Source organism: Sminthopsis crassicaudata, chromosome 2, assembly GCF_048593235.1.
Source record: "Sminthopsis crassicaudata isolate SCR6 chromosome 2, ASM4859323v1, whole genome shotgun sequence".
Taxonomy (NCBI): Eukaryota; Metazoa; Chordata; class Mammalia; order Dasyuromorphia; family Dasyuridae; genus Sminthopsis; species Sminthopsis crassicaudata.
This window is the reverse complement of record NC_133618.1, coordinates 43,868,686-43,896,656: the sequence shown is the minus strand read 5'-3', so window position 1 is coordinate 43,896,656 and position 27,971 is coordinate 43,868,686. Positions and strand designations below refer to the sequence as shown.

At 41.7% G+C, this 27,971-nt stretch overlaps 2 protein-coding genes across 6 annotated transcripts; one reads left to right on the top strand and one right to left on the bottom strand.

The window, feature by feature from the left end:
• Nucleotides 1–90: 90 nt before the first annotated feature.
• Nucleotides 91–22,226, bottom strand: DHX38 (DEAH-box helicase 38). Of its 2 annotated transcripts, none has more exons than XM_074286076.1 (27): nt 22,209–22,226; nt 20,449–20,795; nt 19,886–20,073; nt 19,562–19,666; nt 19,185–19,335; nt 18,631–18,749; nt 18,186–18,262; nt 16,862–17,017; nt 15,449–15,610; nt 15,098–15,205; nt 14,646–14,758; nt 12,295–12,432; nt 11,358–11,544; nt 10,986–11,171; nt 10,407–10,547; nt 9,754–9,864; nt 9,544–9,660; nt 9,247–9,354; nt 8,766–8,878; nt 7,354–7,562; nt 7,094–7,248; nt 6,681–6,836; nt 5,036–5,170; nt 4,695–4,820; nt 4,106–4,201; nt 3,104–3,225; nt 91–1,093 (listed from the first exon to the last, which is right to left on the bottom strand). In XM_074286076.1, exons 2-27 carry the CDS (start codon nt 20,775–20,777, stop codon nt 1,009–1,011), a joined length of 3,693 nt encoding a protein of 1,230 aa, XP_074142177.1. In that variant the 5' UTR covers nt 20,778–20,795; nt 22,209–22,226; the 3' UTR covers nt 91–1,008. The 2 variants fall into 2 exon arrangements, with proteins under 2 accessions (XP_074142177.1, XP_074142176.1); XM_074286075.1 differs by lacking the exon at nt 22,209–22,226 and adding an exon at nt 21,985–22,149.
• A 175-nt stretch (nt 22,227–22,401) lies between these two features.
• TXNL4B (thioredoxin like 4B) lies at nt 22,402–26,531 on the top strand. 4 transcript variants are annotated; one of them, XM_074286086.1, is made up of 5 exons: nt 22,406–22,703; nt 23,320–23,401; nt 23,488–23,640; nt 23,827–23,978; nt 24,989–26,531. In XM_074286086.1, exons 3-5 carry the CDS (start codon nt 23,509–23,511, stop codon nt 25,152–25,154), a joined length of 450 nt encoding a protein of 149 aa, XP_074142187.1. In that variant the 5' UTR covers nt 22,406–22,703; nt 23,320–23,401; nt 23,488–23,508; the 3' UTR covers nt 25,155–26,531. The 4 variants fall into 4 exon arrangements, with proteins under 4 accessions (XP_074142186.1, XP_074142187.1, XP_074142189.1 ...); XM_074286085.1 differs by lacking the exon at nt 23,320–23,401 and having other exon boundaries at nt 22,402–22,703; XM_074286088.1 differs by lacking the exon at nt 23,320–23,401 and having other exon boundaries at nt 22,426–22,502.
• The last annotated feature ends 1,440 nt before the right edge of the window (nt 26,532–27,971 follow it).

The following is a 27,971-nucleotide window of genomic DNA, read 5'->3' as shown; positions in this document are numbered from 1 at the left end:
AAAACACCAAAAAAACCCGCTATCTTGGGAACATCTAAGAGGGATGTAGCCAGGCAGGTGAAAAGACTGGACACAAAAGGAAACATCTCAGCAAATCTAAGAGCCTCTTTAATTGGGGGGCAGGGAAAACTCTCTTCTCAGAAAATCAATAAATAGTTCACCAACAGAGTCAAACTGCCTAAAAGCAGAAATGGCCAATAACTGGGAGATGACAAGGATAATGGAGATGACAAGGACTTGCTAAAATAGCCACTCTTCTGATAGACATTTCTTCTTGCTCATTAAGGTCTTGCTCACCTCACACCCCATTAATGATTACACAGTCAATGCTTTATCATGGCCAACTAATCCTAAAGCAAAGTTGGCTAGCCCAAGCTTTACTAACCCTAAAACAGCTCCAGGGTCCTTTCTGTGTGGGGAGCTACGCAGCATGCTCTGTAGGAAAAGGTATGGTATTTTCTGGGGAAAAAAGAAAAGAAACCAAGACTACCAAGGGATTTGAGGAAAAATGAAAAGAAGTGAGCAATCCAATCCAACTTTAAAGTGATGCTGAAGGGCAGCATAAGACAAAGGAATAGCCAGAAACACAGTAAAGTTTTAGAAACAATAAAATTATTTCCAAATTCCTGGGTTGTAAACAAGTTACAATTCCCACCAGATCCATTTTGCTGCTTTACACAAAGATTAAAAAACAAGACATAAAGCAAAGATACATTTATACACTGAGCATCGCAGCATCCCTCCCTTCTCAGACAAGATGGGTTCTGGCCCCTCCTGGGACCCCCAAGGTTCCTCAGCCCTGAAGGAATCACCCTGCCAACATGCCAGAGGAAAGAGGTCGATGAAAAAATGTCATTAAGCCACCAAAAGACAACCGTGCTTTCCAATCTTGGGTCTCAGCAAGAACCACCAGTCTATATAAGTTTCATTCACAGCCACCACCAGGCCTGCAAGGAAGCTAGCACTGGCTCCTGGGTATGAGAGGCCTCCCACAGATCCAGCGCTGGCTCAGAGTCCAAAGCGGGCTGGGGTCCGGCGAGGAGTAGCAGGCTCCCCTTGCTCCTTCCGCCCAGGCGTGTAGATCTTAACAGACCTAGGAGATAGAAGGCAGAGTTGGCCAAAAAACTGAGGATCTTTACCCCAACCCAAGAAACCCAGAGAAACCTTGGATTATGTTTCTCTTTCCCACCTGTATTTTGGGATGCTCTAAGGAATAAAATGTCTAACATGTTTCCCTATTATTCCTTGGTTCTTTTTTTGGTTGGGAATATGGATTTGGGTCCACTGTTCTATGGCACCTGAGAGCATTTAGCCCAAACTACTCATATTACAGATGAGGAACCTGAGGCCAAAAAGAAAGGGTGTCGTCAGACAAAAAAGTCTCTGCCTCTCTATGACAAAAGAAATCATCAGGAATAGGGGAAACCATTAGCTCCCTGGAAATTAGTTAGCTTCCCAATAAACTGGAAAAACATTTTTACATTCAAAGGTTCTGATAAAGGCCCAATTCTCTATATATTGACTCAAATTTATAAGAAATCAAGCCATTTTCCAATTGATAAATGGTCAAAGGATATGAACGATTTTCAGATGATGAAATTGAAACTATATCTACTCATATGAAAGAGTGTTCCAAATCACTATTGATCAGAGAAATGCAAATTAAGGCAACTCTGAGATACCACTACACACCTATCAGATTGGCTAGAATGACAGGAAAAGATAATGTGGAATGTTGGAGAGGATGTGGGAAAACTGGGACACTGACACATTGTTGGTGGAATTGTGAAAAGATCCAACCAATTTTCCCCTTTTTCCCCGTGCCGCCTCCTCTAGATAGCAGGTAGTCCAATACATGTTAAATATGGTAAAATATATGTTAAATCCAATATATGTATACATATTTATACAGTTATCTTCTGCACAAGAAAAATCGCATCTAGAAAGAAAATAAAAAACCTGAGAAGGAAAACAAAAATGCAAGCAAACAATAACAGTCCTCTGGAAATTCCCTTAGAACTAGGAAACCAAAAAATATTAACTAAACATAATAAAATTTAAAGGCAGAGGCAGCCAAATAAAAGTATAGAGTACTGGGCCTGCAATCAGAAGCCCTAAGTTCAAATCCAGCTTGAACACTAGACAAGTGACCTTTGCAAAGTGATTTTATCTCTACCTGCCTGTTTCCTCAAGGGTAACAAAGCAATCAAAAATTTCCAAATTCCTGGGATATGGTGAAAATCAAATGAGACAATCACTATAAAGCACCGAGTCCAATGCCTGGCATATAGTGGGTTCTTTTTCAATTTCATTTCTCATTCCTTTAATGAAGTTTGGAATAATCAAGGATATCATTTGAGCTTTGCTTATTTGACTGCCCTTACTTTCACAGAAACATTCTTAATTTATAAAATGAAAAAAAAAAAAAAAAAAAAAAAAATCACACCAATGAAAAACATTGCACTCCCAAGGAATTTTCTTAAAAGGGACAAAAACACAAATTGAGCATCCCAGCCTCCCCAGTTCTACTAATGGAACAAAGCCTTCTGCTTATAAGTGAAGCCTAGTTTCTTCTTGCCTGATATTCACACTGAAAAGTTTTGGTGTATGATTCCTAAACTGGGAGAAATGGACATGTGCTTATGACCACCTTTCACTATGAGCCTTATTGTGATTTCACAGCACTTTTCCTGTAAATCCAGACTAGAAGATTTGGCAAAGTTGGTCCACTGCACGTCATCCTGGGGCAGACAATACACATCTTCTTAATGAGTCTGGACAAACATGATGAAGACTACGATACAAGGGTCAGCAGTGGGAAGTTGTGCTCTTTGTTATAATGAGTCACTTCCTTCCATCCAAGTTTAGTAAGAACACCTCCCACCCTCCACATGACCACTGCCAGCCTCCCTTCCATCCCTTCTACATGGGAAATTCACCTTATTCCCTGTGAAGAATTGGATCTATGTCCATTTTCTATAGGAATTTATAAGTCCACAATAACAGAACAGGAAATAGAGAATAACCAATGATAAGCTCCCACAAATCATTCACTGACTGAGTGTGAACACCACTTCTGCCTCCTTCGCCAGACCCTGCTCACCTCACACTGCCCAGGGGATTACGCTTTTCCTGCTCCTGCCGTCTCGCTCGTAACTGCTCTTCAGCCAACGCCATCTCCTCTTCCATAGCAGATGCTTCCTCTTTGGCCCGACGACGGTTCTCCTACAGAGGAAAAGAGGACAGAGACTGATTCAAATGGAGATCATTTGATAAAATATATCTTAACAACTTGTCACTATGGGACATTTTAATGTAGAGGCCCAAAATTAAGTAAATTCACAGGATTGTTCCTTCCATTAATGATGAATCCTACAAAGAGGGTACACATTCTTTCTCTTTCTATCTTTCCTCTCATCTAACTTTTCTTCATTCTCTGAGGTTGCTATATGTTTATTTTCCCTAAATCAGAGCTGAAGGACTCAGCTCTGACTCAAGAGACTGCAAAGTAGTATATTCTTCAAGTCAACAAAGGTCTGCTTACTGGACGGCTGCCATCACTATAGGTGCTATTTATAGCCTCCCTATAGAGCTTATAAAAGAAGACTTGATCACTGACCTTAACATGCTCCTTATCCTGCTGAGGAAATAAGAACACACAAGAAAAAGCAACAAACTACCAAATATTCAATCTGAATATAGCCTAACTGTGTGGAGGCACTCAGAGAAACGACAGATAAATGTAGGCTGATGTAGTCAGAAAAAGGTCTCTGGGGAGAAGTGATTTGATCTGGGTCCTGAAGGATGGAGAGTCAACTTGGCTGGTAGAAAGAAGAAAGGAGAAGATATTCCAGGCAAGGAGAGTAGTATGAGCAAAAGCATGAAGCTAGGAATAAACACATGGAAGGACAAGAAAGAGGCAGCGTGCTAGGAGTGAAAGGTCAGGATAGAGGAAAAAGAAATAAAGTTTAACACAATAAAGCAAAAAAAAAAAGAGATTATGGAAATCCTAAACTGATGAGTTTGAATTTAATCAGCTTTGCAACAGGAAACAGTCACAGGTTCTTGAATAGATTTTCTCCTGATGGGAAAAAGAATCACTCACCTGACGTGATTTGCCTGCATGTTTAATGCTATAAAACATGGGGCCCAACTCTGCTAGCCACTCCCCATCCACAGCAGTCACACACTGCATGTACTCCTATAGAAAAATATAGAAATCAAGGTGAATGATGAGGTAGAAGTAGCTTAAGTCAGGATCCAAGTGACCCTCAGACCCTTAGTTAGCTATCTTCTCTAAGAAGAAACATCACTAGGGAAGCATCCCAGGGAAGCCAAAGCAGGTGGGCAAAAGCTTCAAACATCATTATATTTCTACTTATCCTAATTTCTTCTCTTCACAAACCAAGATGACAAATAAAACAAAAAGGCCACAACACAAAGAGTCTACATTCGTTAAAAAAGAAATTAGGCAAGATCTGCTTTCCCGGGACAATAGTTACTAACAAATCTGTGCAAACTATCTCTTGGTACCTTCCCTCAAAATTTTTCATTGTGACACAAAACTCAGTAAGTCTCTCCGTTAAACTGAAATCACAAACAACTTCCCCAAGCTAAAATTCTGTAGCAAGTAAAGACAATGAACGATTTCATGTTCAGCACAGACAGCTGGGATCACACCAGGGCAGGCTTACCTTCGTAGTCATGACCAGTTCATGATATACAATGTAATCTGGAGTATACCCCATTCCAAAGAGAGAGCTGGTAGGATGCAAATGGCAAGGCATCCCTGTCCGGATATTTACATATTCTCCAATTCCCTAGGGGAGACATTTATTAGGTAGATGTCTTAGGAGACCTCCCCAGACCAATATAATTATCCCCTCCCCTGAAAAACATGTCCACATTACAGAGCCATATGGGAAAGGGTCAAAATGGGAAAAAGAAGAAATCTCCTTTTCTCTATATCAAACAAGGAAGGAAACGGGAGTCCTCTAATGGCTGAGGAATGTCCCCTACTCCGTTCTGAGCTCACCTTTAGCTTGGCTGCCTGGTGGAAATAGGCTGCACAGACACACTTCCTGACAATGTCCCAGTCGGTGCCGCAGGAAGCCAAGCTCATCCGCTGCTGAACCATGATATCCTTCAGCTGGGCCCGCACCTCTCGAACCTGTCAGGAGATACCATGTGAGCCGGATGGGCCCTTTTGTGGCAGAACTATCAAGTTAGAAGGGAGCTCAGAGCTCATCCAGCCTAACCTTCGCCAAAATGGAAAACCCATCTGTAAGTGCTCTAACCAGGGGTCCCCTGACTTCTGCTGGAACATCTCCAGAGATACATAACTGGCTATCTCCAAAGAAAGCTCATTCTACTTCTAGAAAGTCCTAATTACCAGCAAGTTCTTCCCTGTTTTAGGCTACAATCCATTTCCCTCTCACTTTTATCCACTGATCTTGGTTCTACCCTCCAGGGCCAGGCAGAGTAAGGCTGAACAAAAAAGAAGAACCAGGAAAACCAACCAAACCAAGAACTCTAATACTGTGACAATAGCAACAACTCTAAAAGGCAACTGACCTATGATTCGATACAATAATCAAGCTTGGACCGAGCAAAAGGATTAAATGTCCTGTCCTCCTCTTGGGAGACTGGGTAAAGAATGTCATTTAAAATTTCCCATGTGTTTTGATTTTTTTTTTCTTTAGTAAAAAAGACATGGAGGAGTAGAGTCACATCAAGTCATATTATAAACTGATAAAACAAAAGGCATTAATAAAACTCCTTTAAGTATGTTGTCTCTTCCAAATTATATGCCTCAAATATTTGAACACAATTTTTACAATCCCCTTAAGTTCCCTCCCCTCCCTGGCCAGCCTCCTCAGGAGGCCCTAAAGAAACTTGGTTTGCTGAAACCACTCTTTTCATAACAGGTTGGGCCAAACTGACAATAATATGAAGCACAAAGAGTTAAGAAACATGATCCCTCTGGCTGAAAGGGTCCTCTTCCATGTCAAATGTCCCTGCTGTTTCTTGTTTTATCTCTCCTTTCTCCTCATCCCACTCACCCTTACATTAGACATCTATGCTTACGTCATATCCCTGCAGATGAAGTCCCTGAGAGCAGGGCTTATTGTGTTTTATCTGTATATCTTCAACTACTTTCTAAACATCCACTTTCTCTTCAATAGAGACTCTCCATCTTCTAAAAAAGGATTATTAAAAGCAAGGTCCACTCATAATCTCCTATCTACTTGAAAAAGTGCTACAATGTGGGGGGAAACTGATAAGTTTAAGAAGTGTTTTAATTAAATCTATCAAATCTATAATTCTGAATATATACTTGAGACATAAATTTATTAGTTTTTAAATATGTGGTTACAACCCCCAAGGAGAATATCTACAAAATGTTCTTCCTGATAAATCTTCAGGATCACCCAAACAGAATACTCGATGGTCCCCAAATTACAAATTCCATTAGAACAGTACTTTCAATTGGTTTCTATTATTTTTTTGCCTGATCTCCCCTTTCTCTTCATCCAATACACCCTTGCATCAGACATCTATGCTTACATGCCAGATCCCTGCACTTTAAAGCGAGGTCCCTGGGAGCAGGGCCCGTCAGGCTCTATCTGAGTTTCTCCAAGGGCTGGATCTGTACTGCTCACCTGAGCCTCACACCTCACCTTTCTCATGGCCTTGGCATGGATAAAGTGTTCATTACACCACAGAGTGGAGTAATTATTGTTCTTCCATTGTAGATATACATTCAAGTACGTCAAATGATCACTCTCAGGGACAGCAAATTTTTCCCGAATTTGATCACTCTCCTCTTCTCGGCCCTGGGGAGAAAATTAAGTCAGAAATCTTCAAAGCTAGTGATGGAAGTCCAGGCAGATTGCAACCTCACCCTTCTGAGTGTCAGTCGCTTCTCTGTCCCTCCCCAGTAACTGCTGGGGTGTACACAGAACAAAATTTCTCAAAGATATTCCTTTTGTTTTATAGGAAAAGAAGGATGAGACTGCCAAAATGACTCTTACTCTAGTATTTGCCAATTCAGTGGCCTCTAGGAGTGAAATATATGAGACAACTTCCCTACCTTAGGTCTATAGAATATGGCTGGGACTGAGAGCATGGAAACAATCAGCAGAATCTCAGAGCTACAACCCATGTCACAGGAGACAATCAGCATCTTAGAGAGGGCTGGGTCCAAGGGGAACTCCACCATCAGTCGCCCAGTGGATGTAAGACCACCTAAGAAAAGGCAGAACAGACATCAGTGTGATAGCGATGCTAGGATAAAGAAAAAAGAGAACGGACAACTTTTCCTGTCTTATTTTAGGTTCCAACTAGTGTTACCTGTGTTATCCATAGCTCCTAGGATCCAGAGCTGGTACATGGAATTCAACATGTTGTCTTCTGGGGGTGGGTCCATAAAATGGAATTGAAGCAAGTCCTGGACCCCTAAAGATTTGAGCAGCAGCACAACATTGGCCAAATTAGTTCTCTGAATCTCAGGTACTGTTGTGGTCAAGAGCTCATTTTTATAAGCACTCTGGGTGTAGAGCCTGAGAAGAAATAAAGTTGAAAATAAAAAAAAAAAATTTTGTCACTATTGTGGAACCAGCTATGTTAATCTCTTTTAACTTCTCACCTGTGTATTTCAGATTAGTTTCAGAATAATTTCACACTACTTCAGAATAACTATTAGTATAAATTTCTCCTGTTCCAAAATCTTTATTAAAATTATTTGCCAGACATAGACAAAATACAACTGAGTCCATAAGATGACAGAAAATACACAAGGTAAAAATACTTATGAATTAACATCAGAGAAGTCAAATATTTAGAGCTCATATTCACAATCTCTGCCCAATGTCAACTTCAATTGTCCACTATGGCAAGCATAAGAAGCTAGAAAGCTTGGAACTCAAAGTCCAGCTAAAAGGATCCCCTGTGCCAATTGCCACCCAAATTATCACCTAACCCCACAAAAGGTGATAAATTCCAATTCTACCAAGCCACAGGAAAGAAGAGTATTGGCACAAGGGTTTTTGGGTTTTTTTTTTTTTTTTTTTAAGCCAGAAGGGTAGAAGATACACATAAAGCTCTGGAAACACAATTAAGCATGAGATATTGTCCTAACCAAAGCCTTCAGCCCTATCTCAGCCTAAAGAATCTGTGCAGAAGCAGAAGCCAAATAGTGAAGATTCACAAATCTTTTTGAAAAAAAGAAGACTACCAAGTAAATCATTTTGAGTAACAAAGATAACAAGAGAAAGAACTTCCTAGGTCACAAGCAGCTAAAACAATAGAGATGATCAACCAAATAGAAAGAAGTCATCAAAAAGAAACTAACCTGAGAGAAAAGAAAAAATCCTAATAGATTTTTCTCATTTTATTTTTTAAATTCACTAAAATTTATTAAAAAACTCCAATGACAGAGCCAAGCACATAAGATTAATTTTGAAATTAATTCTGTAGTAATGCAATCATTTACCAACTATCATTTACCAACTATGCTATAACCCAGACCATCCTATCTGTCTATCACACCTTCTGTAGTGCGACTATCCATGGAAGAACTACCTGAGAGGTTGGTCTCTTCCATTCACCACCAGTAGAGCTGCCCTACTTCTCAACAGGAATGATAAGCTATAATCAGAAAATCCTTCTTTTCTAAGCCCAACACAATTTCTATCACATCAGGTCAGAGCAAAAAAAAGCAACCCCAGCAGCACCATTCAGGACACTTGCAAGCAGGCTCCTACCTGAAGCACTGACCTGGACCCGTCCTCCCAGCTCTCCCGGATCGCTGATTAGCATTGGCCTGACTAATGGGGTAGATTTGCAGAGCATCCATCCCAATCCTGGGGTTGAAGACCTAAGAAATGAGGCATAAGAACACTCGTTAAAATATAACGAAAAGAAAAAAGGGAAGCAGTATCAGCAAGGGCAAGATATCACAAAGGTAGAAACAGCCGCAGAAATGGGGGGGAGGGAGAAGGACAAAAACTTTAAGATCATGACAGAAAAGGAAATCAAGATTGAATGCTCAGAGCCAGAAGCGTTCAGATACTGTCCTTCAAATAGAGAGCTATAAACAGCCAGGAGCAAAGGAGCTTCAGTTATATTTCCCAGATTACGAAGGCATAAACCCTGAATATCCTCCAAGGCCAGGAAACTCTTGAATGGATTACTCCAGCTCAAACATCAAGGTATCTGGGAAATCACAGAGGGCTCACCTCTCACCTTTAGTTTGCAGTAGCCAGAATCAATAACAAACATGATGCCATCCACAGTCAGAGAAGTCTCCGCAATGTTGGTGGCCACAATACATTTCCTGACTCCATCTGGAGCCTACAACACAGGAGGGAAGGAAAGTGATTGGTCTCTCAAATGGAAACAAAAGGCCCTTCCCTATCCATCACATCAAAGCAACAATACAGTCCTCTGGAAAACATCAGGAGAAACAATCCCAAAGCCTTTATTTAACTCTCCTCACTATGGGGGAAAAGAAAGAAAAGAGACACCAGGTCCCAAAGTTACCTTTTGGAAGATCTTGGCCTGGAGGTCAGAGGGCAGCTGGGAGTAGATGGGAAGCACAGCCAGGGCAGGAGCATTCTCCAGTTCCTCCAGATGTTCCACAATCTGATCAGAAGTCACCTGAAGGACACAAAGACCCTGGGCTATTACAAACAGGCTGAACACACAAATCACAGAGTGCTACAGACAGCAGGTCAGACAGGACTCCCTCACCTCAATGTCCTCTTGTCCAGGCATGAAGATGAGGATGTCCCCAGGAGCCCCAGAGAGGTGCACCTGCAACGACTGCTTCACTGCAGCTTCCACATAATCCTCCTGAGGGGTCTGAAACATAAAACCTTTCCAGTCTCCTCAGATTCCTCCACAAGCCAACTTCCCCACTCTTGCACAGAGCTCTACCCCATCCCTCCCCCCAGCTGTTATAAAAAGGACAAGCTGAACCAGGGGTCTCTGATCTTTCCATCTCACCTCTGCCTTTCTGGCTTCCATTACATCCCAACTAAAATCCTATCTCCTAAGGCAGCCTTTCCCAACGTCTCAACTCCAGTGTCTTCTGTCTTTTAATTAGTTCTAATCTATCCTCTAGGCAGCTTGTTTTCACATGGTTGTTTGTTTGTTGTCTCTTAGATTGTGAAGCCCCTCAAGGGCCAGACTTTCTATAAGCCTAGCACTTAGCTCGGTATCTGACACCTAGTAGGAGCTTAATAAAGGTTTATTAATTACTATGAATCCAACAACCTGTGTTTCCACTCTATGAACTCTAGAATAAAACCCAATACCACTATGCCCAGAATGCCTCCTCTATTATTCCCCAATTTTCTCTTCATCATCACTTAGGCTAACAGAAACAACCAGGATCTCAGTACCTTGCTGAAGAGGATGTCAACAGGGAAGGTTCGGCCAGGAATGTGAAAGATGGGAACATTGCCAAAGAAAGCAGCAAATTTCTCTGCATCCATGGTGGCTGAAGTAACGATAAGCTTCAGGTCGGAGCGTCGAGCTACTACCTAAATGGGAGATATTTGTCAGGGGGCCTGGCCAAAAAGGCCACGTGTCCTCTGAGACAATAGGCCCCATCCTTCCTGTAAAGCAACACAATCCCCTACAGCAAGGCTCTAACTAGATCTCGAGATTATCCACTAGTCTCAAGACTGACACCAGAAATCATGAGACACTGTAGTCAAGCAGGAGCCAGGAGTCAGAAGAAATAGATGAACCTACAAAATCTAAGTCTGAGGCACAAAGTCAGGGTATCTTCATCAAAGTACCCTAGTCAGGCCATATGAAGAAAAAAAAAAAAAAAGTCACTTCATCTTTCCCAAAATGCACTCCCAATCCCTTCCAGACTAACAGAACAACCCTCCTCTGCTACTAGCTCAAGTAAACCTGGACAGTGTAAAGAGGAAGTCTGTCTCCCTCCCTTACCCACCCCCAGAAAGCCTCACCTCTCGAAGCAAGCCAAACAGCACATCTGTATTCAGCGAACGCTCATGGGCTTCGTCCATGATAATGGCACTGTAATGATCCAGGTCGGCCTCTCGAAGTGACTCTCTAAGCAGGATTCCATCTGTCATGTACTTTATCACAGTGTTTTCAGAAGTACAATCTTCAAAGCGGATGGCGTAACCCACCTATGAAAGCAGAGAGATGGCCCCGTGGCTTTAGCTGGCTCATGATTCATCTTCCAGGTGACCTCCTATTCTAAGGCTGCCTCCAGGATACCTTCAGGCAGGACTGAGTAGGTCAATAATGAATCACCAAGATAAGAACCCAAATACTTCAAAAATTCCCCCAACTGTCCCTTCATATCTGCTTACCTCCTCTCCAAGGCTTCCTCCCATCTCTTCACTAACTCTCTTGGCTACTGACATGGCAGCTACACGCCGGGGCTGGGTGCAGCCAATCATGCCATAGTCTGTGTAACCGTCTTCATGTAAGTACTGAGTTAGTTGAGTGGTCTTTCCACTCCCTGTCTCCCCCACAACTATCACAATGCTGTTGTCTCTGGAAGGCAGAAGAAGTAGAAAAGTTAATGAACTTTACTGGAAGGAAAAAAGCCAAGGTTCAAGAAAGAAAAACCCAGGGCACCATTTCTAATCCAAGTTGCTTGGAAGAAGCCTTGTACTGAAATAAGCCACTTGTTTTAAAAAGAAAAAAAAGAAAAAAAAAAAAAAGCCTCTAAAACTGAAGCAAAAACAACTGGGATTCATTGAGATTTTCAGAGAAAAGTAGGCAGGGACAAGATCTGTGATTTTCCCTGGTACAGGAAAGTCCAGGTGAGGAAGCTCCCTCTACCAATGCAGGTCACTTTCTCTACAATTTCTAGTCTTCAAGAGATGCCCAGAGTACTGTGATAGGTATGGCAGGACTTGAGCCTAGGTCACCCTGACTCCAAAGCTGGCTCTCTTTCTACTACACTAGTAAAAAGAGACCTCTCTGAAAAAAAGCAGAGTATACTTTTGCCTGAAAAATACAGCATAAACCCCACCAATTCCTCCTTTTTGGATGTGTGATAATGAAAAGGAGGGATATGCTCCATATGAATGGAAAACTCAGGAGAAAAATACCAATGCCCCATGCACAATGTGGATCTTGTACTGTGACACCAACAGGAACCACCAAAATTAAGGTATGATCCCAGGAAACCACCCGGGCACCTAGTAGGAGGTCAGGAAAGAGCTCTCTCACTTTTCCGCTTCTGTGAGAACAGGCAAAGCAGGAAGGCAGAGGGGGCGGGGCACAAGTTGACAGTACCTGACAATGGTGAGCAGCTCCTGCTGCACTGCAAAGATAGGCAGATACTGCCTCTGCTCCAGAATGGACTTCTTTTTGGCAAACTCACTGCTGGCTTCACTCTTCTTCTTCATGTGATTAGCAAATTTCTGTTCCGTCCTGCAGAGACACAACAGCGGTCAGAGACCTGTGCCTCTTCTGATGATGACTTCTAGCCTAGTTTACACCTCTATCCCCACAACAGGTCAGTGTAGGAAAAGAACTAAATCTTGGAGAAATGCTGTAACGTGCTCTCCCGGCAGTTACAATTACTAGTCTGTCCTAGACCCACCAGAGTACCTTTGACCACTGTCCTCTGCAGTGTGAACTCTACCCGGCTCGCCTCCTCTGAGGCCTTCAAAGGTCTCTGGCCACAATCTCTTGAATCTATAGCTTAATAACCGGTAGCGCACTCAAGAACAGCCACGTATAATCTTAAAAGCCTTTATTATACCTACTCACATAATGCCCTGACTGATGCCCTGACTTGTTGGTTCCCGAGTCAACACCTGGTCAAAAGACCCATGTGTTCACTACCAAAATCCTTACCTCTTTTGGCTATCCATCTTGGCTTGGCCACCCAGGCTAGGGAGCCAGGGTGAAGAACGCCAGGTTAAAGAGAGCAACTGCTGCCTGCAGTAGGCTTACATAGGGCCTGTGAGGTCACACACACAGCCAATCAGCGAGAGAGTCGTCACCCATTACGAAGCTATCTCAAAATGGACAGGATCCCACCTACAAGGCAGTCCTAATATCCATAGAAATTACTTCCGGACCACTCAATCTCCCGATGCACTGTGGCGCCCATTTAAAGGGCTCTTACAAAATGCTATGATCCAAGGGGAGGACCCAGGTGTCCTAAAATTTATAAAAGCTCTTTCTGTAACATAAAGAACTGTGAGGTTAGAGGGTGGCCATCAACTGGGGAGAAGGTACAATTAGGACGTACAAATGTGATCCAATACGAGTATGCACTAATTAATTACAAAGGGTTCAGTTTCAGAGAATCCTAAAGAGAAGTGAACAGAACCATTTAACAATAACATGGTAAAGACAAACAACTTCGACAGACTTAAAAAAACCTCATCTATTCAACAACTAATCACAATTATAGGTCCCATAATGATGAACTGTATTCTCACTACCTGACAGAAAGCTGATAAGATTCAAGACGCATTTTGGACATGGACATCGTGGGGATTTGTTTTGCTTGACGAGGTGTATTTGTTACAAAGATATTGTTTTTCATTTCTTTTTTGTTATTGTTGTTGGAAGAAAAGGAGATAGAGAAAGAAAATTTAAGATTGTTGATTGGTTGAAGTAAATTATAAAATTTACGTAAAATAATAAAGCAAAGAGCAGCCTCTCAGGCTTGAAGAAAAAGGATTAGCATCTTGGGAACAGGTCTCTGAGAACTTATTACCCACAAAATCAAATAAAACCAAATAAGGATCAGAGAAAGTCACATGCACTAACTGGACAAATTCATTGAATTTGCCCATGCATGAAAATAATCTGATCAAAACTAAAGCAAATAAACCATTAATTTTTGGATAACCTAATGTAGCTACCTCTGAAATTGGTAGTAGTATAAAGAATCAGAATTAAAGAACCCTCCTACTTGGTTCAACTACACCACTTCGTTCCTCTCTAACTGAAAAAAGGCTTCAACTCCAAACCAATATGACAAACTTTTTTTTTTTTTTTAATTTATCTAAGACTTTTCTCTGAAAAGCCCATGCATCTTCACATCCCAATGATACAGCAAGAAATGTAGTGACCCATCATCTTCACATGGATGAAGCCTCAATTTAGCTCTCTCCATCAGCTCAGACAAGCTTTGATATATAGTGCTTTTTCAGGGGATTGTACATGTCAAATTCTAGGCTCTAAATAAGGTTAATTAAAGCTACTTTTTTTGTCATTCAACTAATTACTGCAAGGTCATTAACAGAATGTGTGATTAAGGGCATCAAGTAGAGAAAAGGAAGAAAAAAATATCCAAGGTCGATCATCTCCTTAACTGAGAAAGACTAGCACAGGGCCCATATCATAGTCCAAAACTAGATAAGATCCTATAAACTTTATCCTTGATGATATTAACAATCTTGAATTAAATTTCTAACAACTGATGTGGAGATGGGGGAACAAGGGAGAGAGCAAAAGTCCTTTTATCTTAAGGTCAAAGTAATATCCTACTTTCTGAATCAATGGCCCTTGAATTTTGAAAACATTAGAAGTTAATATTTCACTTGAAAGGCCTTGACCCCCCAAGAATGGATGAAAGACAAATTCAAGGAAGGATCATTCTAACATCAAGGACCTCTTCCTACCTGTAGTCTACTTTGCCATCTTCTGTCAAAGGTTTATCTGGTTCTTCTTCTTTCTTGAGGCCCATAATATCTCCCAATTTGGTACCAGCCAGTTCCCAATGCTTGTGCTGGGCCTAAAATATACAAGAAAAGTGGGCCAATTCCATTCAGTACTACTAGTATGTCCATAATTTGCCCATTTGATAAATAATATTCAAAAGGCCTTGGGATTTATTGATCCCCAATGTCTAACTACAAAGAATTAAGGTGCCTGAGCCCCTGTGGACTCTTGACATACAACTAGGGTTAAGTTAGCTAAAGGAGGGAGGAAGGCAGTTCAGTCTTCCCATACAAGATTCTTGCCAGGTCTCAAAAAGAACACTTCTTGTGAGGCCCAGTGAAGACTAAGGATGACTCCAGAATAATCACGCCCAATGCTCACCGTGCAATTTCTTCAATCCTATGAAACCAACCTTTTTACGCTCCTTTTGTTCCCTGTGCTTGCGTACTGTCTGGCTGCCTTTTCGAGCAATAATGGCCAAGTCAGAAGTAGCATCCTTAACAGGAATAACAGGCTCTGGCTATAGGAAATTATGAAAAAGATAAATTCTTCAGTCATGAAATCTTTCAAACAATAAAATACAGCCATTTCAAAGTGTTCTTAATGAACTATTAAAAAGGTGTTTGGTTTGTTTCCCTAAATTTGCTCATCTACAATAGCTGCATATTAACTTTTGTACAAACACTATAATAGCTGCCATTAGAGATACATGATCTTTGGGTCCACTATTCATATTTCCTCATCCCATCAGAAAAATCCTTACTTGTTTAGTAAAAACAATGCGCCCATCCAGAAAGGGTGGCACCAAATTGTGCACCAGCAGATGCACCTTGGCTGCATTATCTTCCTCAAAATCTTCATCCACTTCAAGTCGATGGACCACACCACTGGTGAGCATGCGATTAGTCTCCCAGCGCTCATTATCCTGTGGGATTCCAAAACAGTCACAGTAAATCAGTAAAGAAATGGTCAAATGGAGGTTATCTTGCCGATTCAGACAGAACCCTACTTAAACAGAATTAAAGAATCACAGAAAGGAAGGCCTAGAAGGGATGAGCCCAGGGTATCTCCACTGTAATAAAACTGATAAGTGGCCGTCCAACAAGTAAAGAGGAAGCACTCACCCCAACCTGAGGCAGTCCATTCTCCAGCTTTATTATCTTGCTCTCAAGCCTAAATTAGCCTTTGAATGATGTCCACTCATTACCCTCTGGGAATCCAATACAAGCAGTCTTATCCCTTCCCAATTTGCCAGCTCTCCAAATACTTAAAGACAGCTTTCCTCTCTCCCCTGAATCCTTTCTTCTCCAGGCTAAACATACTCAATATCCTTCAGACAATCTTCTTATGCCAAGACTTCTCGCAATCCTAGCTGCCCTCCTTTAGACACTTCCTAGCTTATCGATTTTGTTAAGCTGTAGCACATATAGATGAGAACAAAGTACAAAGGAATTATCAAACTGCTTCTCTTGACGAAGCCCAAGATTTCAATAGTTTTGATGGGTGCTAAGGTGTACTATTTAATCATACTGAGTGTAAAGTCCAACAAGAACAACAACAAAAAAAAAACCTCAAATTATCTTTTTCAGAACAACTGTTATCTGACAATAGTCCATAATGACCGCCTCCATCTTATACCTAATCATCAAAACTTCAATAAATATATTTGCAAAATGAAACCTAAGGGATAAAAACAAGAAACAAACTCTGCAGAATCTGACTTATAGTTCGTTACAGAATTAAATCATTTACTCCAAGTTTGCATCACCAAACCACTCCAAATCTTTAGTTATTCAAATCACAAGAAGCTTCTCTAGAAAATGTACATGTTTTGCCAACTGAGAGCTAGAAGAAATAATCAAAAATCATCTCATCCAATCCCTTAATGTTATAATCTTACTTAAATCAAAGATTAAACTGAGTTTATTTCCCATCAGCAGCTTCCAAATGAGTATGATGGTATGTTTTATTTTTTTAAAACCTCACATAGCTCCATTCTTTAGGTAACATCATCAATCTTATTTTAATAATGAAAAAACAAACAAACAAACAAAAAAAAAACAACCGATGTGTTCATGGCCCCATAACCTAGAAATAGCCTATTAACATGACATACGCGGTCATCATGAAGTTGGAAACTGACAGTAGATTCTAAGTTGAAGTCTTCCATCCCTACCTCATTGATTTGTCTCCGCTGGGCTGAAATGCGTTTTTGTTTTTGTTTGTGGAGATGCTGTTCTCGTTTCTTGACATAGTCTTCTGAAGAATAAGCCAGTGGGTTATGAAACTCATCATATCCCTCATCCATCATGTACCAGTCCCGATCAGCTTGCTACAATTTAAAAAGAAAAAGCAGGTATTACAAGAGATACTGCCTTTGAACAGGCCAGTTATTATGCCACAGAATCAGGGAGAGAGGTACAGCTATCTAGTGAAATATCAACAATGTTTAACGGGTGCACTGTGATGTTTTAGGAGATGATGCTCAATCAAGCTCTTGTCCTACTATAATTAGTCAAGTAAAAAATATAGGGAAGGAGCATTATAACACAGCAGTGTAAGATGTAACAGCAATTCACAGATACACCACACGGTGGCGCCAACACAACAACAAAAAACAAGCAGCTGGGTCTGACCTCATTATTCCAGGACCAGCCCAGTGATGTTCTATGAGCAGCGAATTTCAAAACTTCCAAAACTTGAAATTATTCTAAAAAAGTAACTAAAATGTTCGTAGCCATTGATCCAGAGATTTCACTGCTAGGAATGTGTCCAAAGATGTCAATGACAAAAAAGCCCCATATAGCGCAATCTATTTATAGTAGAATTTTTTTTTTTTTTTGTAGTAGCAAAGAACTGGAAATAAAGGAGATACCCAAGGATTAGGGAATGACTAAACAAAATGCAATACATGGACATAATATTACTGTGGTGTAAGTAACAACAACTGTGATTAACACAGAAAAACAAAGACTAAATTGATACAAAGTGAGAAAAAACAAAATTCAAAGATACAATATTCACAATAACTTCAATAAAAATGGAAATTACAAGACTGGAAAAAACTGAACATCATAAAATTATGACCAAGCTTAGCCTCAAAGAAGCATATAAATGCTAAGACACCTCCCTGATTCCTTTCAAAAGTAGGGACTATGGATATGGAATACTATAAATGGTTAGATTTTTTTCCAATTTGTGAGAAAGTTTTGCTGAATTCTTTTCCTCCCTCTGATAAAAGGGAATGCCTTTTAAGAAGGGGAGTGAAGAACAATAACCTGAAACATGCAAGTGACATTAAGAACAAAAGACACCACAGGCAAGCCGTTGTACCTTTTAATCTTAGCTAATGATAACAAATATCTATATAACATTTTAAGGTTTATAAAGAGTTTGTATAAATTATTTCATTTGGTCCCATCACTCAAAAAAGTTATTCACCCAAAGTTTACTACAAAACCTTTTTCTCAACAAAAAGGAACCAGAAGAAAAGTTTTTACCCTCTGGTCATCTTCCCACTGTTGCCGCTCCTCTTCTGTATCAAAGGAGATTCCATCTTCTCCATCTTCCCGCCTTCCTGAAAGATAATGAACTATTAGCAACAAATGGTATCCCATCTCATCCTTAAATCTTCATGCTGTGAGAAAAGGATACCCCAGAGCAGTGAGGTCAAACTTAAAGAGAAATAAAGGTTACTAGTCTGTACATAAGGACTCCTATAGGCTGCACACTGGCTTAATTTTAAAATACAATATTATGTGTTTCATTGTGTTTTTATTTTGTTAAATATTTCCCAATTACATTTTATTCTGGTTCTAGCCACACTTGGGAGTGTTCATGTGTATGACATGTCTGCCCCAGATCATTATTCTAGAAACATGGCCCTCATTCACTCAATCTCATTATCTTATCTTTCTATTCCCTATCACAAGCATGCATAGTTACCTCTGCCTCTGGAAAGCCGAGGAGTAGACCCCAGGTGTCTTCTGTCATCAGCCCATTCATTGTACTTGTACGATGGGGTAGGTAAAGGTGTGTCATCTGGGCACTTGCTCCTCACAGACCTAGGGAAAATACACATTGATAACATTAACCAACATCTTTAAACAAAAAATATCACTCATGTTATTACATTTCCCTTCCACTCATCTCTTCCTTCTGTGACAGATTTTTTGGACTTCATCATTTTTAATGGTTCTGTTACAATCTAACATCCTTCTAACAATTCTTGAGGTCCTTCAAGTGAAGCTGGACAGTTAGATAGCAGTGGATAGAATGCCAGACATGGAATCAAGAAGCTGAGTTCACATGTGACCTCAGACACTTACTAGGTGGGTGACCTTCATCTGTAAAAATGGGCTGGAGAAGGAAATGGCAAAACCACTCCAGTACCTTTGCCAGAAAAGTCCCCTAAGTGGCCATAAAGCACCAAATACAATAGAAAAAAATGAACAACAACAATAACAAGTGAAGTTAGGCTACTTGGCCCAGAATATTACCTTTCTTTATCACGAGTGGAAGAAGTCCGGTGACTCCTCTCAGAATCCCGATAAGAAAGTACCGGGGAGGGTGATTCCCATTGAGAACGTCGGGAGCTACCATAGGCACTATCTTCTTCTTCCCAATTAGAACGGGAAGGGGTTGCTGCATCTAGCACCAAAGTAAAAGAAAAAGGTAAATAATTATTCAACTTCACATTTCACCTAAAAGACCTTGAACTTAGATATAGGCTAAAAAGTAGAGGGCCTAAATGCTATTACCACCAAATTTGGAAGATATTCAGATAGCAAGCAGTGAGAAAGTTCAAATCCACTAATGGGAGATGAGACACTTATGAGTCACCTACTATTACACGCTAACTAACTGGCCAGCTTACCCCTGGGTCGATGTCTTGGGCTCTCTGGCTCATTCCTCCTGCTGCTCCGCTCTGACCCACCATCTCGGTCTGATCTGCTGCTGTGGCGACTCCTATCCCGTTCATCTTCGAAAAGTTGGGAACATGTCAGAATGTAAACTCCTTGAAAGTAGGGATCGTTTCACTCTATCTGGAGCCCTAGTGGCTAGCAGTGAGTGGTACACAGTAGGCACTTAATAGACGGTTGATAACTGTTGATCTATGCGTATAGCACTGGCTTGCCCATTGCCTACCCTTGAGGGAAGGCCAACCTTCCTGCTGCTCACTAGTAACCAAAGTCTTTACCTCTATCTCTCTTCCGGTCATAGTCTCGGTCCCGAGTTCTCTCCTTCTTCCGGTCCTTTTCTTCTTTGGAAGAGGCATAAACGCCATGCTCTCGCCTTTCCCGTTCCCTTTGTCTGCTTCGCTCCCAGAACTCTTCACTTACACCACCAGGATGGGACGGTGTCTCCACGCGAGCAGCTCGATAATGCCTGAACCAAGAGGAGACACAAATTTGCTACTAAAAGCTGTTTGTCCCTAAAAGCTCTTGGTTGCTCCAAACAAGCATTTTGCCATTAGCCTGCTATCTCCTCAAAAGAACGTTCTTATAGACGACACCAACCAAGACAGGAGAGTTTGGGGTTCAGTTCTTACCTGATCTTAAGTTAGTAATTATTCTTAAGTCTCTCCCCTTCCCCACTGATATGAGAATGCCTAAGGTTTTGTGATCATTACTTAAGTATTGGTGGAGGACATGAAATTTCCAAAAAAAAAAAAAAAAAAACTAAGGAACACAAGATACTTTACTTTAATGTACCCCTTTAAAAAGTCCATCCCCTTTTGTTCTATCATCCAATGGATCTTACCGGTCTTTCCTGCTGCTTCGGCTGGCCTGGTCACTCCCCTCCTCCTCGGAGTCCTTCTGATCATCTTTGCTTTCCTCCCAGTCCTTGTAGGAAGAAACTCTGGACTTCTTCTTATCTTCGCCATCATCCTTTTCCTCGCGCTCCTTCCGTTTTAATGCGGCCAACAGGTCTAACCCCAGCAACGAGGGACGAGGCGCAGGGGCTTTGAAAACATGCTGCTCGCTCGCTGCACTTTTGGTCTTGCAAATGAGGCCGCCGACCTGGGAATCTTGGTCGATGCCTTCTAGCCGGTGAATGGAAGCCTCGCCATCCTCACTGGTGTCTTCCATCACAGGCTTAGGAATTCTCTGGAAAAGCAAATGGTCAGGCAACAAAGATTAGGAGGGAAAACAAATGAACTTCAGAGATGAATATGCAAAAGAGCTATACTTTTGTACAAAAAGGGCCCCAAGAGAGGCCAAATGAAGGGAAAGCCTCTTAATAAACATACCACCTCCCCCCCCAAGCGGACGCTCACCTCTCCCCCCCCATGCAGACGCCTCACCTCTCCCCCACCTCCCATACAAAGCTAACAGTGTTCTGGGGAGGAGCCCCCCAGTGCGTCCTGCTTCCTCAGACCCTTACTCTGCCCGTGGTTATCCACAGAACGCGGTAATTGACTTAAGGAGTCAAAGGCCCAGCAGTCTTCCAACCAAAGACAAACCCTTCCTTGTCCCCGCCCCCACTTGCTTTAGATCCGGCTCCTTTCCCCAGAGGAGCCTTTGAGGAGCCCGGCTGGAAGTGTGGCCCCACAAAGCTCTGCCCGAGGGCTCCTCCAAAGGCTAATACTGACAGAAAGACAGAAATCGGATCCCTTGGGGAGAGTGCGGGTCTCAGCCTCTTTCTGGGCCTCAGTTTCCCCATCTGTCAAACGAGGGTATCTGACCACAACACCTTTAGGTTCCTTTTCAGACGCTGGATTTTTTTTTTTTAAAGCTCAAGTCTATAGGAAACAATAAACTCAATAAAACAGAGTAGGGGGGCTGAGTATCATCCATGCGCAGTAATAGGGAAACTCTAAACTAAACCAGAAGTCATCAACAAGCATTAATTAAGCGACCACAAAGTCAATCCAAAGTCGGCAAGCATTTATTAAGCACCTGCTACGCGATAAGCACTGGGGGTACAAAATAAGGGGAAGCCAGGCCTGCCCTCCGAGAGCTTACAATCTAACGAGGAAGCAACAAGCAAACGCCTACGTCCCGACCAGACTCAGTAAACTGCGAAGGCGGGAAGGGAGGCTCGGTGTGAGGGGGCGCTAGCGGTACCCCTCCTCTTAGAGAGAAGCCCCCCGGAGGTCCAGAGCCGGGACCCGGCCGGCCCAAAGCACTCCCCCGATCTCTGTCCCTCTCCCTCCCAGGCCGGCTGCCTCAAGGAGCTTCGGAAAGGCGGAGGAGGTTCTCCTAGCCCTGGAGGAAGGCCCCCCGAACTTCCCGGGCCCCGGTACGCAGCCCCTTGCAGAGCCGACCCTGAGGAGAAGAGGAAGCGGCCACTCACCACACCGCCCGGGGGTTTTCGCGGCCGCTCCCCTCCCGCTGTGTAGACGCCAGTTCCGCTACCCTACTTGTCCCACATCCGTCGCCTCAGAACCCAGCCAAAAGGAACGTTTCGAAAGCGGCCATTCCCGTCCCACAAAGCCCCGCGACGGCCGCTCTATCCGGCCACCCGCACCATCGAGAGCGGCCCCCAAAACCATAGAGCTGAAACAGAGCCATGCTCACCCCCACAGAGAGGAAGCGCTAGAGCGGCCTCTCTCTGCGCTCCAATCGCGGAGACTTCCGACTCTCCCTGACAGCCAATCGTTCGCCCCCGAATTCAAAGACGAGGAAGCTCTGCGAGCTGTCGTCAGAACTGGAGGGCCGACGATTGGTGAATGCAGCCGGAAGTGATTCCAAGCTCGGGAATTTCCGGTCGGGTGAGAGAGAGAGGAAGCGGCTGGTGTCTTCCGTCAGTTGAGCCGTGGAGAGAACCGGGAATCAGAGCGCGCAGCGCGCGCCGGCCCCAGGAAACTCAAGGTGGAAGCCGCTTTTGCGCGCATGCGCTTCGAAAACGTTCTTCCGCTTCCTCACCCATGACCCCGGCTCAAAAATTTCTCTTTTAAGGGGTTGCTAAGCAACGGCGGATTGGGGCGGTGCTACGACGAAGCCCTGCTGGTGTTGGCATGCGCGGAGGGGCCTGGGCGCCTGTGCTGACTTACCGGGAGGGCGAGGGTGGAGGTGAGAAAGTTGCATTCACTAGGGGCCTTAGGTCTAGTCTAATTCTTTGGGCCTCAGTTTCCTTCACCTGTAAAACGGAGGAGACGGGATGATGTCATAAGGTCCCCTCCCTGCTTTAAACCCACCCCCTGCTCTGAGACAGCTGGGCCCCCTTGCGGTCATCTCTTACCAGCACCGTTAATTAATTGATGAATGGTATCCTTAGTGGGCTCCATCATTGCCCATTGGGTGGCCGGGCTGCCCCCGGGCCCCCTTGTTCTCAGAAATGGGGTGTGGGCAACAGATAACATCAGGACCACCCTAGTTAATGACCTTTTTGCTGCGTCTGCATTAAGTGAGGCGGCACCTGCCGCTGCTGGGTTTTGCCCCTTGTCAGGGCCCATCCCGAAGCAGCCGGGGTGCAGCTGGCCCAGGGTCCAAGACTACTTAGCACCGGGACTGCATACAGCAGGCGCTTCATAAATGCTTGCTGACTGACTCCACCACCGCCCTCGTTTCTGTTAGTTTCTTATGTTGCCGTATGGGGTCCGGAAAGTACTTTATTAAGTTACGTCAGCGTGGGTTATTTCTATTTCTATAAACGGCCCTGAGTGTTTTTGAAAACTCTGCTCTTCAGGGAAGGGACAAGGAGAAGTCAGAGCTTTGAAGGACGAGGATTTAAGACCACAGTCGCTTTCGGGAGCTGGTTTGGGGACAAGGTCGGTGTCCTTGTACTGCCCGCCTGGGACGGGAGGTCATCTGCCCGGGACTCGCGGCCTTCAGCGCCCGCCTTGCTTCGTTTCAGGTCCGAGCGGCCCAGGTCGGGATGAGCCTCTTGCTGCCCAAGCTTACTTCCAAAAAAGAAGTGGACCAGGCCATAAAAAGTACTGCAGAAAAGGTGCTGGTTCTCCGGTTCGGCAGAGATGAGGATCCGGTCTGTCTGCAGATAGACGACATCGTAAGTACCAGTACGGTGTGCAGGTAGCGCCCCCCAAAGGAAGGATTCCATGATGTGCCTGATGTGCACGAAATCTAAACCGAGGGCTCCTAACTCCGGCTCCAGTGTTTTCTTAGCACTCAGAGACGTCACAGAAGAGTTACCTCTTCCTGTATTCTAACTCGTAGTCTTCTTTCAATTCCACAGCTTTCTAAGACTTGTCATGATTTAAGTAAAATGGCTATGATTTATCTGGTGGACGTGGACCAGACACCGATCTACACCCAGTATTTTGACATCAGTTACATTCCATCTACTGTCTTTTTCTTCAATGGGCAGCACATGAAGGTAGATTATGGGTAAGTGAAGTCGGCATCACTTTGTTGGTGTAATCGTAGAAATTCGTACTATCAAAAGTTGTATTTGCTTGTTAGAGTGAAACATGATTTTTATCACGTGACAATCTTGAAATAATTAAATTTGGGAACTGATATTTTCCCCATTTAATATTCTCTCTTTAGATGAGCTCATTTCAAGAAAAAAATTTTTTTTCTGAAAGCCTCAGCTGTTTGCTGAGCATTTCACAGAGAAATAATATATCTGTAATAGTATGCATCTAATAATATTATATATGTAATATATAAAATAATATAACAATGTGGTATACTCAGACAGTTACTTATATATTTACAAAAATAGTATATATATTTTCCCTGGAAAGTAGAAAAAACACTATCTTAAAAATATCAAAAGATACAATTTGACAAAACTTTCCTGAGAAACGGCAGTTTTCCTAAGTATTATTGGTAAAAGCCTATTTCCTTCATTTCAGTAGAATGACAGAATTTGTAAAATACTATTAAATCTTTTAATCTAACAGATGCTAGATAACTCCTCAGAGTTCCCACTGAGGAATTCTTTAACCTAAAATGTTTAAATATTTGGTTAAACATTTTTAAATTCTAGGATCAATCATGATTTTTATAGTCAGTATCATCGCCTGTTGCTACAATTGAGTTATTTGTCTTTCTTACTGTGTTGCTATTGTGCATTTTTAAAGCATAGATCCAAGTCATCATGGATCATGTCTGCTTACCCATGCTCTGGATATAGTGCTTTTGACAATGAAATGTAACTGAGAAAATTTTTAAATTCCTCACCTTTTACATTAGACTTTGAGTTAAATCTTTCAAATATAAAACTGCTATGCTAACTCCCTAGAAATTATATTCAAAGCCACATGATAGCCTCCTGTGTACAAAATCTCTCTGATAGTAGTTTGTCATTTCAGATTTTCAGAAAGTTTTCAATAAGATGGTTTGAAGCATTTCTAAATGGGGTTCTTTCTTTCTTACCCTATTTCCTCTAGGTCTCCAGATCATACTAAGTTTGTGGGAAGTTTCAAAACTAAACAGGACTTCATAGATTTAGTTGAAGTAATCTATCGAGGAGCAATGCGGGGAAAACTTATTGTCCAAAGTCCAATTGATCCCAAGAACATTCCTAAATATGACCTCCTTTATCAAGGCATTTAAAACATCAACTTGAATCAAAATTGAAGAGAGAAATGCAGTTGAAACAATATATTTGGCCAAATAAGCTGTTGTTACATGATCCTGTTTTCTTGAAGAGATCACACACCAGAGAGAAGAGAGAAGGTTTGAATTTTACATCAAATTCTAAAGTGATGTCAGACAACTGATTATAAGATTATATTGAAATTTGTTGATATTTGAGGATACTCTGGACCCCTAATTTTCTACTATCCTATATATATTTGGCAAATTGTGCTAAATAGTGTCAGTCTTAGAATAAGGCTTAATTTCTTACCCCACCCCTCTTCTACCAACTTGTTCTTTCTTTCTCATTAGATCCAATTTATCTCTTCCCCCAAATGAATGTAAGTTATTCTTTAACATGGAGCTAATTAATACCAGATTGAATTATGCTTATTAGATCAAGGATGAAAACAGTAAGTGGTTTTCTCCTCCCCTGTAGTTCTTGGCCCTTTTTTTTTTTTAAGTAGCTAATGAAACTAGACTCCTATAGTTGCTTCCATCTCATCCTATCTTCTATTCTAACTTGGGGTGGAAGGGGGAAAAAGGAGGAGAAGATGAGGCTCAGTGATAGGCAAGTTTTGCTCTAGAACCTTTTGAGTATTTTAATAGCTTGAAAACATTATAAATTTATGCAACAGTGCTCTTGTTTCAAGCATAAAGTAGCAATTATGATTTGTACTCGTCTGGATGAAGAGTGGTTCTTAGGATAGCTGGTGGCTCAGACTCTCACTGTTCTCTACCTCATCTGATTCATGCCCAAGCTTGAAACTTTCACAGAATGCATTTCCCCAAATAGCCAAAAGAAGGAAACCTGAGAAGCTGAATTAGATTAGTAATAGCATTGGATAATTCACTCTATTGACTTCTAGTCTTCTGGAATTTCCTATTCTTCCAAGGCTTCAGTGATAACACTCTTTCCTAAAGAAAAACCATACCCCCATTTATACAAGGTTCATTAGTCTAGTCACTTTTTCTTGAGAATTTTTGGGAGTGCATCTTTGGAGTACTAATTTCCACAGACAGTTCTTTCTTAATTGTGTGCTTACTTAGAGGAAAAGGGGCTGGACCTGTGATTTCACTGGCTAATGAAACTCCAAAATAAGGAAATTCCCTCTCCCAGTGCAGGTGTCACTTTCTCTGCACTTATGTTCTTCAAGTGTTGTCTGGAAGATTGAAAATTTAAATGACTCAGAGCCACACAACCAGTGTGCTTAGAGTCGATTTTCAGATTCCGATCCTCTTTGTTCCAAGGCCACTTCTATTATGCCTCCTGTCTAAATAAGAGTAAATCTGTAATATCATTATCTTTCTGTATACTGAATGGATGCTAGCCAATAAAATAAAGTAATTATTTTCTGCTGGCTTTATTATTCCCCAAGCTCTTAAAACTTATTAACTAATGTGAAAATATCAAATAAATATACATAGGTGTGTGTGTGTGTGTGTGTGTGTGTGTGTGTGTGTGTGTGTGTGTAGGGAATTTAATAAGGAAACAAAATGGGCCTTGGTAGAGACTAAATAACGACTTATGGTAGGAAATTATATTTGAAAAAGAAGGGTATAATTTGAAGGAGGCAGTAGGATTGGGCAGATGGTATATTGTGCTATTACCTAACTACTTAGAGAGAGAGATAAATAAGAACTTTTTGATCCAAAGTTATGAGACTTTTTTTCTCTTCTTCCAACCTATTTGAGCTGTAAGAGAACTTGGATCAGTATCAAATTGTTAAATTTGTTAAAATGAAACTTACAAAATATATACTTATAATAAATATATTTATATGTACTCATATATAAATATATAAAATATTAATAAATATATATATTAATAAATAAAATTATTAAAAAATGAAAGTTATTGTCATAGCTCTTTCCCCTACACTACCAAACTCATAGAAGAAGCTGTCTACATTGTCTACTCTTCCTCACATTTTACTCACTTCTCGAGCCTATGTAATGGAGCTTTCTAATCCATCATTTGATTGAAACTACCATTTCAGGGTTGCTAGTGGTCAGCAAACATTTGTTAAGCATTTAGTCCATGCTGATGATCTCTTTAATTGCTATATCCAGTGGCATTCTCTTAATCCTTATCCCGCTTGACTGAAGCATTTGATATTTTCTACCATGTCCAATTTTTTTGGATTCTCTCTTCCTTGGAGTTTTGTGACATTGCTCAATTCCTGATTCTCCTCCCACCTGTCTGATAAGTTGTTTGCTACACATCACCTTTAACCATTCCCTCTCTGGTAATAATGCCTCCTTCCTAATCCCAATTCAATTAATTGCTAAATCACTAACTCTAAAACATCTCTCTAACCCATCCCCTTGTCTCTACTCAGATACTGCCAGGGAACAGGTCTTCATCACCTCTGAAGTGGATTGTTTTGATAGCCTTCTATGGATCTCCTCTTGTCTTTACCTTTTCCCATCTAGCCCCTCTAAAGCATAGGTCCCTATTGGAGAAGATTTGGTAACTCCATATTGTTTCTAGTATGGAAAACAAACTCCTCTTGGGCATTTAAAATGCTGGCTCCTCCCTACCTTTCCAGGTTGTCTTCCCATGATTCAACCTTTATCCCTGTTCCAAATAAACAGGGTTATTCACCATCATCTATGTGCCTCTGAACAAGCTATTTCCCATGCCTGCAGTGATCTCCCATATGATTTCTTTCCCAATTCCTCCAATTAATAAGTGATCTATGAATATGTCATTTCCTCCAGGTAGAATGTAAGTTCTTTGAAGAGTGGGCACTATTTCGTTTTTCTCTTCATATTTCCAGGCCTTGATAC